Raw genomic sequence first — 12217 nt, 5'->3', positions numbered from 1 at the left:
TTTTGCTCAGCATTTTAAAACTATTCGACGTATCCTTTTCATACTTGGCAGAAAGTATAGGTACTGTACAAGCTACTAAATTATGTTAAACACACGTCTGTGACTATTACCAGAGGCGTACGACGGGGGAAAGTGAATGGTTGACCCTTTCCAAATTCTACGCCACTGGCGAAATTGCTGTTTTAGTTCAATTTTTGGATTCTCCAATACTTTCTATGAAAATAGTATACTCTTTATTGGTAACGATAAAGTCATTAGTTTTCGAGATCTTTGAAGTTAAAAATGAAACGACACGGTTATTTTGATTAATGTATTGTGTCGCTTCATTTTTATTTTCAAATATCTCGAAAATTAATCAGTTTATCGTTACGTATGAAGAGTATATTATTTACATAAAAGGTATTGTAAAATCAAAAAAATTACACTAAAATAGCAATTTTATCAGTGGCGTAGAATTTCGGAAGGGTCAACCAGCCACTATCCCCTGTCGTACGCCTCTGGTAGTAGCTAGAAACGTTTATTTATCTTAATTTAGTAGGGTGTACAGCACCTACACTTTTTGCCAAGTATGATAAGGATACGCCAAATAGTTTGAAAGTACTGGGTACAAAATTTTTGAAATGTTAATCATATGAATCATATCATAATTAATCAAAATAACTGTGCGGTTTCATATTTAACTTCAAATATCTCGAAAACGAATGACTTTATCGTTACCAATAAAGAGTGCATTATTTACGTAGAAAGTATTGGAGAATCTAAAAATGGCACTAAAATAGTAATTCCTCCAGTGACGTAGAATTTGAGAAGGGTCAACCATTCACCATCCCCTGTCGTACGCCTCTGGTAGTAGCTAGAAACGTTTGTTTATCATAATTTAGTAGTGTGTCTAGTAGTCGCATTTTCTGCCAAGTATGAAAAGGATACGTAGAATAGTTTTAAAATGCTAAGCAAAAATAATTTTTAATATTTTAGATAAAACACCCTGTAACTTAGTAAGGAACCACATTTTATTGAAGTGTTTTAGGTAAAATCTTCGTATTTTGTGCTAAGGTTTCTCCAGTTACTATATGGACAATTATTAATGAAACACCCTGTACATAATGTTAAAATTGGTATCCGTTTGAAACTACATTCTAGATTCTTTTAAAATTTTAAAGCAAAAAATATAGTTTCATTCTTCACATCTTTATTTATTTCAATGTACATTTTATTCGAAATTGTTTGGTTCAAATTATTACTACCAAAAAAGCAAGACCAGCAAGACTCTTGCAGCAAGACCAAGACCAAGAACAAGACCGGCTAGTGCAAGACCAAGACCAAGACCAAGACTGCCTTTTAGCTGCAAGACCAAGACCAAGACCAAGCTTGCAAGAACAAGACCAAGACCAAAACTAGCCTGGTCTTGGTCTTGTACTTGTTTTGCTCATCACTAAAACGAGCATCAAACATACATCAAAAACAGGGATTTCGACAAATCACAGATATGCAAACATGACTGGGACAATAATAATAATAATAATAATATCGTATGGCACAAAAACATCATCCAAAAGTGCAGTAGAAAGAACGACATTACCACGGAATTTAGGAGGAAGAGGACTTATGGATATAAGTGAGCAATTAGACAAACAAATTGCTAATTTAAGATCTTGTTTTCAGATGCAGGCTGAAACATCTACTCTACATCGCGCTATCTGCGCAGTAGATGACACAACACCTATAAAACTGAGGGAAGCAGAACTGCGCATAAACCACCTTACTATGGACGAAAAAGTGCGCGCCTGGATGGGTAAACCTCTGCACGGGCGACATCCCAATGAGGTCAGCCAAGATTATGTCGACAATATAGCGTCGAACTACTGGTTGACTTCAGGAAAGATGTTCCCCGAAACGGAGGGTTCATTACTGGCCATTCAGGATCAGGTTATACCAACCAGAAATTACCTGAAATATATCATCAAAGACCCTCATGTTCAAAACGACAGATGCCGATATGGATCTCAAGCCCAAGAAACCATCCAACATCTTACAGGGGGCTGCCAGGCATTTGCTGCAACTGAGTACAAGGAACGGCATGACGCAGTGGGAAAAATCCTTCATCAGGAGATAGCTATCAAGTTGGGACTTCTCCAAACCGACCATCTCCCATATTATCAATACGACCCTGAGAGTATGCTTGAGGATGGCAACTACAAGCTATACTGGGACCGCACTGTGCTCACAGACCAAACAGTGGCGCATAATAGGCCAGATCTCGTATTAGTCAATAAAGTAACGAGACAAACAACCCTCATTGATGTGGCGATTCCTAACAACAATAATCTACGTACTAAATTTACTGAAAAGATCGCCAAGTACAGAGATCTGGAAATTCAAATACGGAGACAATGGAGAATGCAAAGTACCCAGACGATACCGATTATTATGTCTACTACTGGAGTCATTCCGAAGACCCTCCTCGAAAGTATAAAAAAGCTGGGTCTTAATGAACATCTTTATAAGACCATGCAGAAAGCAGTACTACTCGCAACGGCCAGATGTGTACGAAAATTTTTGGGAGATACACCTGCATACCAAGTCACTTAGGGCTCGGTAACACGGAAAGAGTCCCACCAGAGCTCAATCCTTTTGATACCGTAGGTATCTGGGATGAGTCAATTTTCCCCTTAGAGGGAGTGTGAGCCGTATGGCTAAATCTGGATATCGTATGGCATTTGTGCCGGGGAGATCCTTTCGGATTGTTCCGGCGCCAATTACATCTTTAACCCTGTTTCAAGTAACTAGTGTCGATGTACACACTAACCCAGGGGGACCGACGGCTTAACGTACTCCCCGAGGCACGGTGAACAGCTCGTATCATTTTTATAAATAAAAATGGATTGTCTGTGCCGGGGCTCGAACCCGAGCGCTCTGGCTTATGGAGCCAGTATCATGCCGCTGCGCTACGGCTGTTCACAATGAATGCCTGGGACAATGAATACAGAAAATGGAAAAATTCATCAATAATCATGAAGGAAACAGACATGAAAAATAGAAAAATCAGAGAAGCAGCCCTCATCCTACTAAATGAAGAAAAATGTGTAGCAAACTTATCAGCAGCATGCAGCAAGCTTTAAAATTAAAAAAGAAGTGAACAACAGAAACATACCAAAAATAGTGGATAATAAAATGTGAGACGCACGTCGTCAATCATACACAATATGCAACATATGCAACACACAATACATAAACCCAATAAAAACACTCCCACATACAGAGCCGCATAAGGCACATAGAAATAATGCATAAAAACATAGAATAATCGGAATTTGATATGCCATACGGCAAACCGTAAAACATCCACCCTTAGATCTTTTCAGCCAAAATATGGCTGTTACCTACAATACCATGGCCAAGTATGTCAACCTCAATTTTGATAACACATACACATAACCTCCTCAACACCTCGGCGGTTATACACATTTTCAATACAATTTCTTAATAATCTTTTTAGAAAATCTCAAATCATTTTAGGTAAAAATGTAATTGTCTGTCTATGGCTACCCTCTTATAAACATAATATTTTTATAATCAACTATTTTCAATAGGAAATAAGCCACAATAATTTTACCAAAAAAATGATTTTATTAACGTTTCGACGCCCAAGTCGGGTGTCGTTGTCAAAATACAAAATAATACTAGATTAAACAAAAATGTTGTTGCTTAGTAAAAAAATTCTTCTAATAATTTATTTAATCTGACTCATTTATATCGGCAATTCAGACAGGTATTATACATTTTAAAGTAGAAGACTTTAAAATGATATTGCCAATATTAATGAGTTGCGTTCCTGGGACGACTTTACTAAAAGATAGTTCATTCGATTACATGAAATCAACCTCAACTCAAGAATATCCGCCACAAAAAAATCATAGCATGTGATCTGTCTTTAAAAAGACAACCAAATGCAACGGTGGCAGTAAAATTCTCAGAAAACCAGGGAAAAACCTCGGGATACTATCCCGACATCGTAAGTATTTGGGCTTACATTTAGTTTACTCTCAAAACTAATACCAAATTCTGACTTTAATATAATGTATGCTATTTTAAATTATAAATAATATTAACAATACATAGATATTATATTAAATAATACTAAAACGAAACTATGTGCTTAAGTAATAAAAAAATATGTACTAACTCGATATGTTACTGACATACTAATCGTGGTATTTTCTATCTATTGACTTCCTCTTTTAGTATGGGTAACCACATCCTACTGCATTCTACCGAGGAATTTGCGACACAATTGTTTTCATTTAGCATAATTAGAGCCGCTTCTTTGATTTTTCTCATTTTACTTTCAGGACTATACTTGAGTCTCTCCACTGAACTCTATGTTCATTATCACATGCGTGTTGACATATTTGAAAGTATAGTCCTGAAAGAAACAGATAGTAAAAAGAGAAAAATCAAAGAAGCGGTTCTAATTCTGCTAAATGAAAACAATTGTGTCGCATATTCCTCGGTAGAATGCAGTAGGATGTGGTTACCCATACTAAAAGAGGAAGTCAATAGAAAGAAAATACCACGATTAGTATGTCAGTAACATATCGAGTTAGTACATATTTTTTTATTACATAAGTACATAGTTTATATTTTAGTATTATTTATATAATATCTATGTATTATTAATATTATTTATAATTTAAAATAGCATATATTAAATTAAAGTCAGAATTTGGTATTAGTTTTGAGAGTAAACTAAATGTAAGCCCAAATACTTACGATATCGGGATAGTATCACGAGGTTTTTTCCTGGTTTTCCCTCGTGATTTACTATGGAATCTCTAGCCCGAGAATTTTACTGCCACCGTTGCATTTGGTTGTCTTTTTAAAGTCAGATCACATGCTATGATTTTTTGTGGCGGATATTCTTGAGTTGAGGTTGATTTCATGTAATCGAATGAACTATCTTTTAGTAAAGTCGGCCCAGGAACGCAACTCATCAATATTGGCAATATAATTTTAAAGTCTTCTACTTTAAAATGTATAATACCTGTCTGATTTGCCGATATAAATGAGTCAGATTAAATAAATTATTAGAAGAATTTTTTTACTAAGCAACAACATTTTTGTTTAATCTAGTATTATTTTGAATTTTGACAACGACACCCGACTTGGGCGTCGAAACGTTAATAAAATCATAAAATCACTAAAAATAGTTGATTATAAAAATGCCACAAGAAAATAGCTTCAGAACAACAATAATATTTTTACACTACAATATTTAAAAGTAATTATTTTTAAGTTTATTATAGTATATATCGCACCTCCACTCAAACAGTGTCATAAGTCAAAAAAGCAAAGTACATATTGAGAAAACGAAGTTTAAAGTTTGTGCTAGAATTTTTCCGGGTTTAATTCAAAAACTGTTAAAATTAGTAACGAGCAATCCACAATTATTGAGATCAAAGCTAGCCGTGCAAAAAATTACGTATGTCTTGTTTTAATCTGAATTTATATCATTGGTTTATCAATTAATTTTGATTAACATTATAAAACATAAAAAATCAGTCAAAACCTTTTAACACAGAACTTTAATCAACAGTAAAAATAATTAACAAAACTCTAAGTAACAATAATAAATAAAATCAAACAAGATGCTGTATATGTCCACCACCAACATCTCTACATAACCTAACTTTTCTTGTTAAGTTGACGTACACTGCAAAGTTGACGTAAACTGGAAAGTATATCTGAATTATGAATAGACATGCACTGTATAGCTATCTCTGTCTTTCTGAGCCACCTATGGTGACAATAATTTTGGATCACACGTTATAATATCTATTTTTAGTTAAATATCAGTATTTCATAGTCAGTTATCAAAGGTTTTTGAAGTTCTACAAAATAGTGTATTAATTCTGCTAAAATTATTTAAAAAATATGTTTTTTTTGAGTTGTGACATTATACAAATAAAATAACGAAACATTTAGGAAAAATTATTTATCAAAAGTAACTCTTGCAGTACAGAATATAATATCATTATTATTATCTGGTTAAAAGACTTATACTTTTTAATGATGTAACTTTAAATACAAGCAACAACATTAAACAAAAATACTGCAAAAAATGCTAAATAAGTGATAAATGTGTCACTTTTCTTGAGCACATACCAGATTGTTTTGAATAAAGTAATCGAATATCGATTATACTGTCTTAACTCGACAAACGACGCTTTATACACATCTTAGATGGACAAATGCCTTGCACAAGTCGATATGTGACACTCTTTATGTTCTATGCACTGTTGATTTTGGTTAATCACATAATGACTCTAGTGTCATCTAACGACAAATACTTGAACTATAAACGTAACACTGAGATAAGATTTTGTAGTTTTATTAAACTGTTGGTGCAATAAAACCCTTTTTTTTGAGTTTTGACACTATTTGAGCGGAGGTGCGATATTTTATTGACTTACGGTAAAGCTTAAGATGGATCCAATAAGACTACCCTCATCATATCGAGATAATTTTGATAGTGTTGCTTCTAACACTGACATCAATTTGCCTGTTAGACCCTGCACTATATTAGCATTGGTTTTTTCAATCATGTCATCGATTTTTGTATGATACTGGTGCTGCAAGAATAATAGCAATAAATGAAAGCTGGTTAGTCTTAAAAACATTCAAACCTACCAAATCAATGCCATCAACCGCACAAAGTTTCAGAGATTGATTCTTTGCATCTAATATTACGTTGACCATCGCACACATCTCAGAGGGTATAATGTAATCTGTGGAAATGAAGGTAACTGACTTTTTTAACCACTGTTGAAACGCTGATTCAGTTCTTTGTATGCAGGATTCCATCATATCACAGGCCATGAGTTTTAGGCGTTGTTCTAGGTGTTGGCGAAACTCTGCATCTGGCCAATGTAGATCTCTTATAAAAGACTGAAGAGCGTCTAGCTTCCAAAACAAATCCTCAGATGTTGCACATCCCATACTAAAAAAGAATATTTTTAAAACTTGGTTATTATTAGGGAGCGGATTTATATGCGAGCAATTTTAATGAAATATGCGCATACATATGCAGTAAAAAATTACGAAATATGCTCAAGATATACACAATAATTTTAAAAAATGCGCATTTTGAGGAACCGTATATTTATCTACAATAAAATAAATGTATCGATTTTACACTATATTCTTGATTTTTTTATGGTATCGTTGTAAATTTGAGGTACGGAATTTTTTCTCAATGTTCTTTCATCAGGAACACTTTTCTTAGAATATATTTCCAAAAAAATTTTAAAAATAGGATTTTCCAGCTTTTTTAACGGTACGTTTGCACAAATCATCGCCTCGCACAAATCCGAATTAAATTTATACTGATCTTTGGATGAAGTCATCAACTATTGTCTACTGTCAATAAGTAACTGATCAACTTTAGATTAGCTAATATTCTTGCATTTTGACTCATGTTGTAGTTCTTTCTCGACGTGTTGTGTATCCGAAAATTTTCGCTGAGATGGTATCTACGACAATCGCACATACTTTTTCAAACTGTTTAAACTTAAAATGTTGAGGAAGCAGCAAACTATTATTTATTAAAGAAAAAAGAGGAAGAAACAATCTTAAACTCACCATTTTACTACATGCTTTGCAGAATAGTTTTTCATTGGTGTAAAGAAGCTGGGGATAGGTTCCGATCCGGGAATAAAATAGACTAGAATCTTTAGGCATATTGGACTATTCACAAACAGAAGTACTTTTACACAAAAACTAAACATTCGCATTGACCGACTAAAGGTGACTGATTTTTAAATCATATTTAAATTTCCGTTAGAGAATCGTAAAACGATGTTTAGGGCCAATTTCTCATATCGAGTTCAACTCCAGTTTAACCTGAACTTCTAGTAAACGTCAGTTTAAAGTCAAAATCGTCTTTCTCAATTCACGTTTAACCGATTGCAGTTTAAACTTGAACGATGCTTGAACGGTGGAATTCGGCCGTTCAAAGATTTCAGAACTCAGTTCAGATGATTCCATGGACTACGCATGCGTTGTATTAACACGAAACGCTGTCATATAATAAATATATCCTATTTTATTATATTAAGCCCAACGATAAATGATAACATTATTTTTGTTTTTATAATATTTATTTATAATTATTAAAATGACTATTTGACTATAAATACTTAAATTTAACTTTATTCAAAAACAGCATAAAAATTGTAGTTCAAAATGGCGAAAGTTTTTTACCTTTTGCCATCTATTGGCATTTCTCGAAAGCTGTAGAACGAGCGCTGACATGAACCCACAATGAGAAATGCATTTCAAACAAAACCACAGATCACGGGTGAACCTGGTTCAACTGAACCATAGATTAACGCAGGTATGAGAAATCGACCCTTAGAGGTGTAAATATTTTCTAAACAATAGGATATTTAGGGTCGATTTCTCATACCTGCGTTAATCTATGGTTCAGTTGAACCGGGTTCACGGGTGATCTCCAGTTCTGTTTGTAATGCATTTCTCATTGCGCGTTCATGTCAGTGCTCGTTCTACAGCTTTCGAGAAATGCCAATAGATGGCAAAAGGTAAAAACCTGTCGCCATTCTGAACTACCTTTTTTATGCTGTTTTTGAATAAAGTTAAATTTAAGTATTTATAATCAAATAGTCATTTTAATAATTATAAATAAATATTATAAAAACACAATAAATAATGTTATCGTTTATCGTTAGGCTTAATATAATAAAATAGGATATATTTATATTATAACAGCGTTTCGTGTTAATACAACGCATGCGTAGTCCATGAAATCATCTGAACTGAGTTCTGAAATCTTTGAACGGCCGAATTCCACCGTTCAAGCATCGTTCAAGTTTAAACTGCCATCGGTTGAACGGGAATTGAGAAAGACGATTTTGACTTTAAACTGACGTTTACTAGAAGTTCAGGTTAAACTGGAGTTGAACTCGATATGAGAAATTGGCCCTAAGGGTCGATTTCACATACCTGCGTTAATCTATGGTTCAGTTGAACCGGGTTCACAGGTGATCTCCGGTTCTGTTTGTAATGCATTTCTCATTGCGCGTTCATGTCAGTGCTCGTTCTACAGCTTTCGAGAAATGCCAATAGATGGCAAAAGGCAAAAAACTGTCGCCATTTTGAACTACCTTTTTTATGCTGTTTTTGAATAAAGTTAAATTTAAGTATTTATAGTCAAATAGTCATTTTAATAATTATAAATAAATATTATAAAAACACAAATAATGTTATCGTTTATCGTTAGGCTTAATATAATAAAATAGGATATATTTATATTATGACAGCGTTTCGTGTTAATACAACGCATGCGTAGTCCATGAAATCATCTGAACTGAGTTCTGAAATCTTTGAACGGCCGAATTCCACCGTTCAAGCATCGTTCAAGTTTAAACTGCCATCGGTTGAACGGGAGTTGAGAAAGACGATTTTGACTTTAAACTGACGTTTACTAAAAGTTCAGGTTAAACTGGAGTTGAACTCGATATGAGAAATCGGCCCTTAACATCCTACAATCATTTTATGACGGCGCACTATACGCGCTTTGTGGGTAAAAATCGGGTTTTTCTAAGAAAAACCGAAAAGGTGGTGAACGAGCCGACTTCAGGTAGTTCTCGAAAATATATGACAGCCTGTGCGAGGGAATGTTTTGTGTCGAATTAAAAAAATTTAGAGTTTTTTCGTTTGGACAAAAATGTTTTTAAATAGACACAAAATAAATATGCACGTTTCTTTAAAAATATGCAAAATTTGGTAAAGTTCTCAAATATGCGAAATATGTAAGCAATGTGCATTTAGCATAAAATCCGCTCCCTAGTTATTATACAGGGTGATTGATTAGTGGGGTAAAGCTCAATAGATTCGCTATAGTAATAGATAGCAATAAAAGTTAACAACAAAAATTGTAGACAACTTTGAGATTCATATTACAAAATTAGTTATAATGTTACAGGGTGTTCGATAACCTAGTGGCAGACCAAGCTTTTGTTTTTTTAAATGGAACACCCTGTATTCTATTTTATATTCGAAATCTTCTTAACTTCTCTATAACAAAAATATAAAGGTTTGTTATGTTATACAGGGTATGTACAAAGTTATAAACAATTTTATTTGAAAATCGTAACAAGTTCAACATCCTGTATAAATAAAAATAAGTACAACAGAAATGGTTTATTGGTGCCATATTGTTTTATTCATTGTCAAAGTTTTCAGAAATGACTAATATTTCTAATTTTCTTTATAACGAATACAGGGTGAGTCAAAACGCAAGTACATTATTTTCTCAGTAATTTTAAATGGAGCACCCTGTATTTTATATCACCATTGGAAAGTGCCATTACCGTACTTTAATTTTTATATAACATTCCCTATGCCTAAATTGATCAGTTTTCGAGATATTTTCATTTTTCAGAGAAAATTATTAAAAGGTGTCTAAAATTTTCCACATTTTAAGTAAGCCATGACCGAATTGTCGAAAACTGATAGTTCATCATGATACAACTTTTATTGTGTTATAGTTGAGATGAATTTTACTGTTGAGAATCTTGTATTGGGGGGATATTGGGGGGATATTGGGGAGTGCAATAAAAAGTGCAATTAAAAATTATTATCAGTAACAATTTATCATGAGCATGAACGGTTCCCTAAAAGACGACAATCCACTACAGCAAGCTTTGAAATATTAAAGGATCAGTTTAACCGCCCTGGTTCAGTTACGTATAAAAACACGAACGTACAAAATGTACTGTAACAGAGGAAAACGAAATGAATGTGTTGCTGGCAGTTACTGAAAATCCACATACAAGTAGGTATACGAAATATTTCTAAAGAAAAAGAACAAACTTACTACTCTGTGCAAAAAATTCTTGCAAAAAACAGAATGCCCCTTACCGCATTCAAATGCACTAAGAGTTAATTCAGGAAGATTTTGAAAAGACAATATTATTTTGTGACTGGGCCTTAGATAAAATCAATCAACAGATAGAGTTCTTGGATAATGTACTATTTGGAGATGAAGCTACGTTTCATAAAAACGGTTCAGTCATGGCTTACTTAAAATTTGGAAAAATTTAGACACATAATTAATAATTTACTCTGAAAAATGAAAATATCTCGAAAACTAATAAATTTAGACATAGGGACGGTTATATAAAAATTAAAGTACGATAATGGTACTTTTCAATAGTGGTATAAAATATAGGGCATTCCATTTAAAATTACTGAGAAAATAATGTACTTGCATTTTGACTCATCATGTATTTGATATTAATTAAATTACCATAAGAAAATTAGCAATATCAATCATGTGTGAAAATTTTGACAATAAATAAAAAAATATGGTAATAATAAACCATTGCTGTTTTGTTTATTTTTATTTATACAGGGAGTTGGATTTGTTTCGATTTTCTTATAAAATTGGTTATAACCTTCTAAATTCCCTGTATAACATAACAAACCTGTATATTTTTGTGATAAGACAGTTAAGAAGATTTCGAATATAAAATAAAATACAGGATGTTCCATTTAAAAAACATAAGTTTGGTCTGCCACTAATTTATAAAACACCCTATAATATTCTAACTAATTTTGTAATATGAATCTCAAAGTTGTTTACAATTGTTGTTATTAACTTTTATTGTCATTTATTACTATAGCGGATCTATTGAGCTTTACCCTACTAATTAATCACCCTGTATACTGACCAAGAAACAATAAACACAAAAGTAGTACTATTCACAAAGGGTTTAACTGTGAAATAAAACCAACATACCCTTTTATCTCCCATCTTTCTTTTTCAAATCCCTTATGGATAGACTGCGCAATCGAAGACTCCATAAGATCCACATATCTAACTACTAGTGGTGCGAAGGTGTCTCGTAAGTGTTGATGAAATCTTCCGTTTTTCAAATTATCTAAAATAAGGAGATTAAGTGTACACAAATATAAATGAAGAGCTATCGAATGGCCAGCAAGATCCCCGAATTTGACACCGCTAGATTATTTTTACGGGGTTGTTTAAAATGCAAAGTGTATGCAAATAGGCCATATAATATTCAAGAACTGAATGGCAGAATTACAGAAGATATCTGTAAAAATATTAGTAGGGATGTTATGAGGTTGAAAATTTGAATCTTGAGAGGTGACATATATTTTTGCAGAAATTGCTTGA

At 33.2% G+C, this 12217-nt stretch overlaps 1 protein-coding gene across 7 annotated transcripts in view; it reads right to left on the bottom strand.

Moving 5' to 3' along the window:
• LOC114334073 (calcium-dependent secretion activator) overlaps nucleotides 1-12217 on the bottom strand; it is a 303401-nt gene that overhangs the window by 18035 nt on the left and 273149 nt on the right. For all 7 annotated transcript variants that reach the window (XM_050641429.1, XM_050641434.1, XM_050641431.1 and 4 more), the window contains 3 exons: nucleotides 11819-11960; nucleotides 6688-6997; nucleotides 6471-6629 (listed from right to left, as the gene is read on the bottom strand). In XM_050641429.1, coding sequence (XP_050497386.1) covers nucleotides 6471-6629; nucleotides 6688-6997; nucleotides 11819-11960 — 611 coding nt within the window. The remainder of the gene's footprint in view (nucleotides 1-6470; nucleotides 6630-6687; nucleotides 6998-11818; nucleotides 11961-12217) is intronic.

The sequence above is a fragment of the Diabrotica virgifera genome, chromosome 10 (genome assembly GCF_917563875.1).
Source record: "Diabrotica virgifera virgifera chromosome 10, PGI_DIABVI_V3a".
In the NCBI taxonomy this organism is placed as follows: Eukaryota; Metazoa; Arthropoda; class Insecta; order Coleoptera; family Chrysomelidae; genus Diabrotica; species Diabrotica virgifera.
The sequence above is the reverse complement of the archived record's forward strand: the minus strand, read 5'-3'. Positions and strand labels throughout refer to the sequence as shown.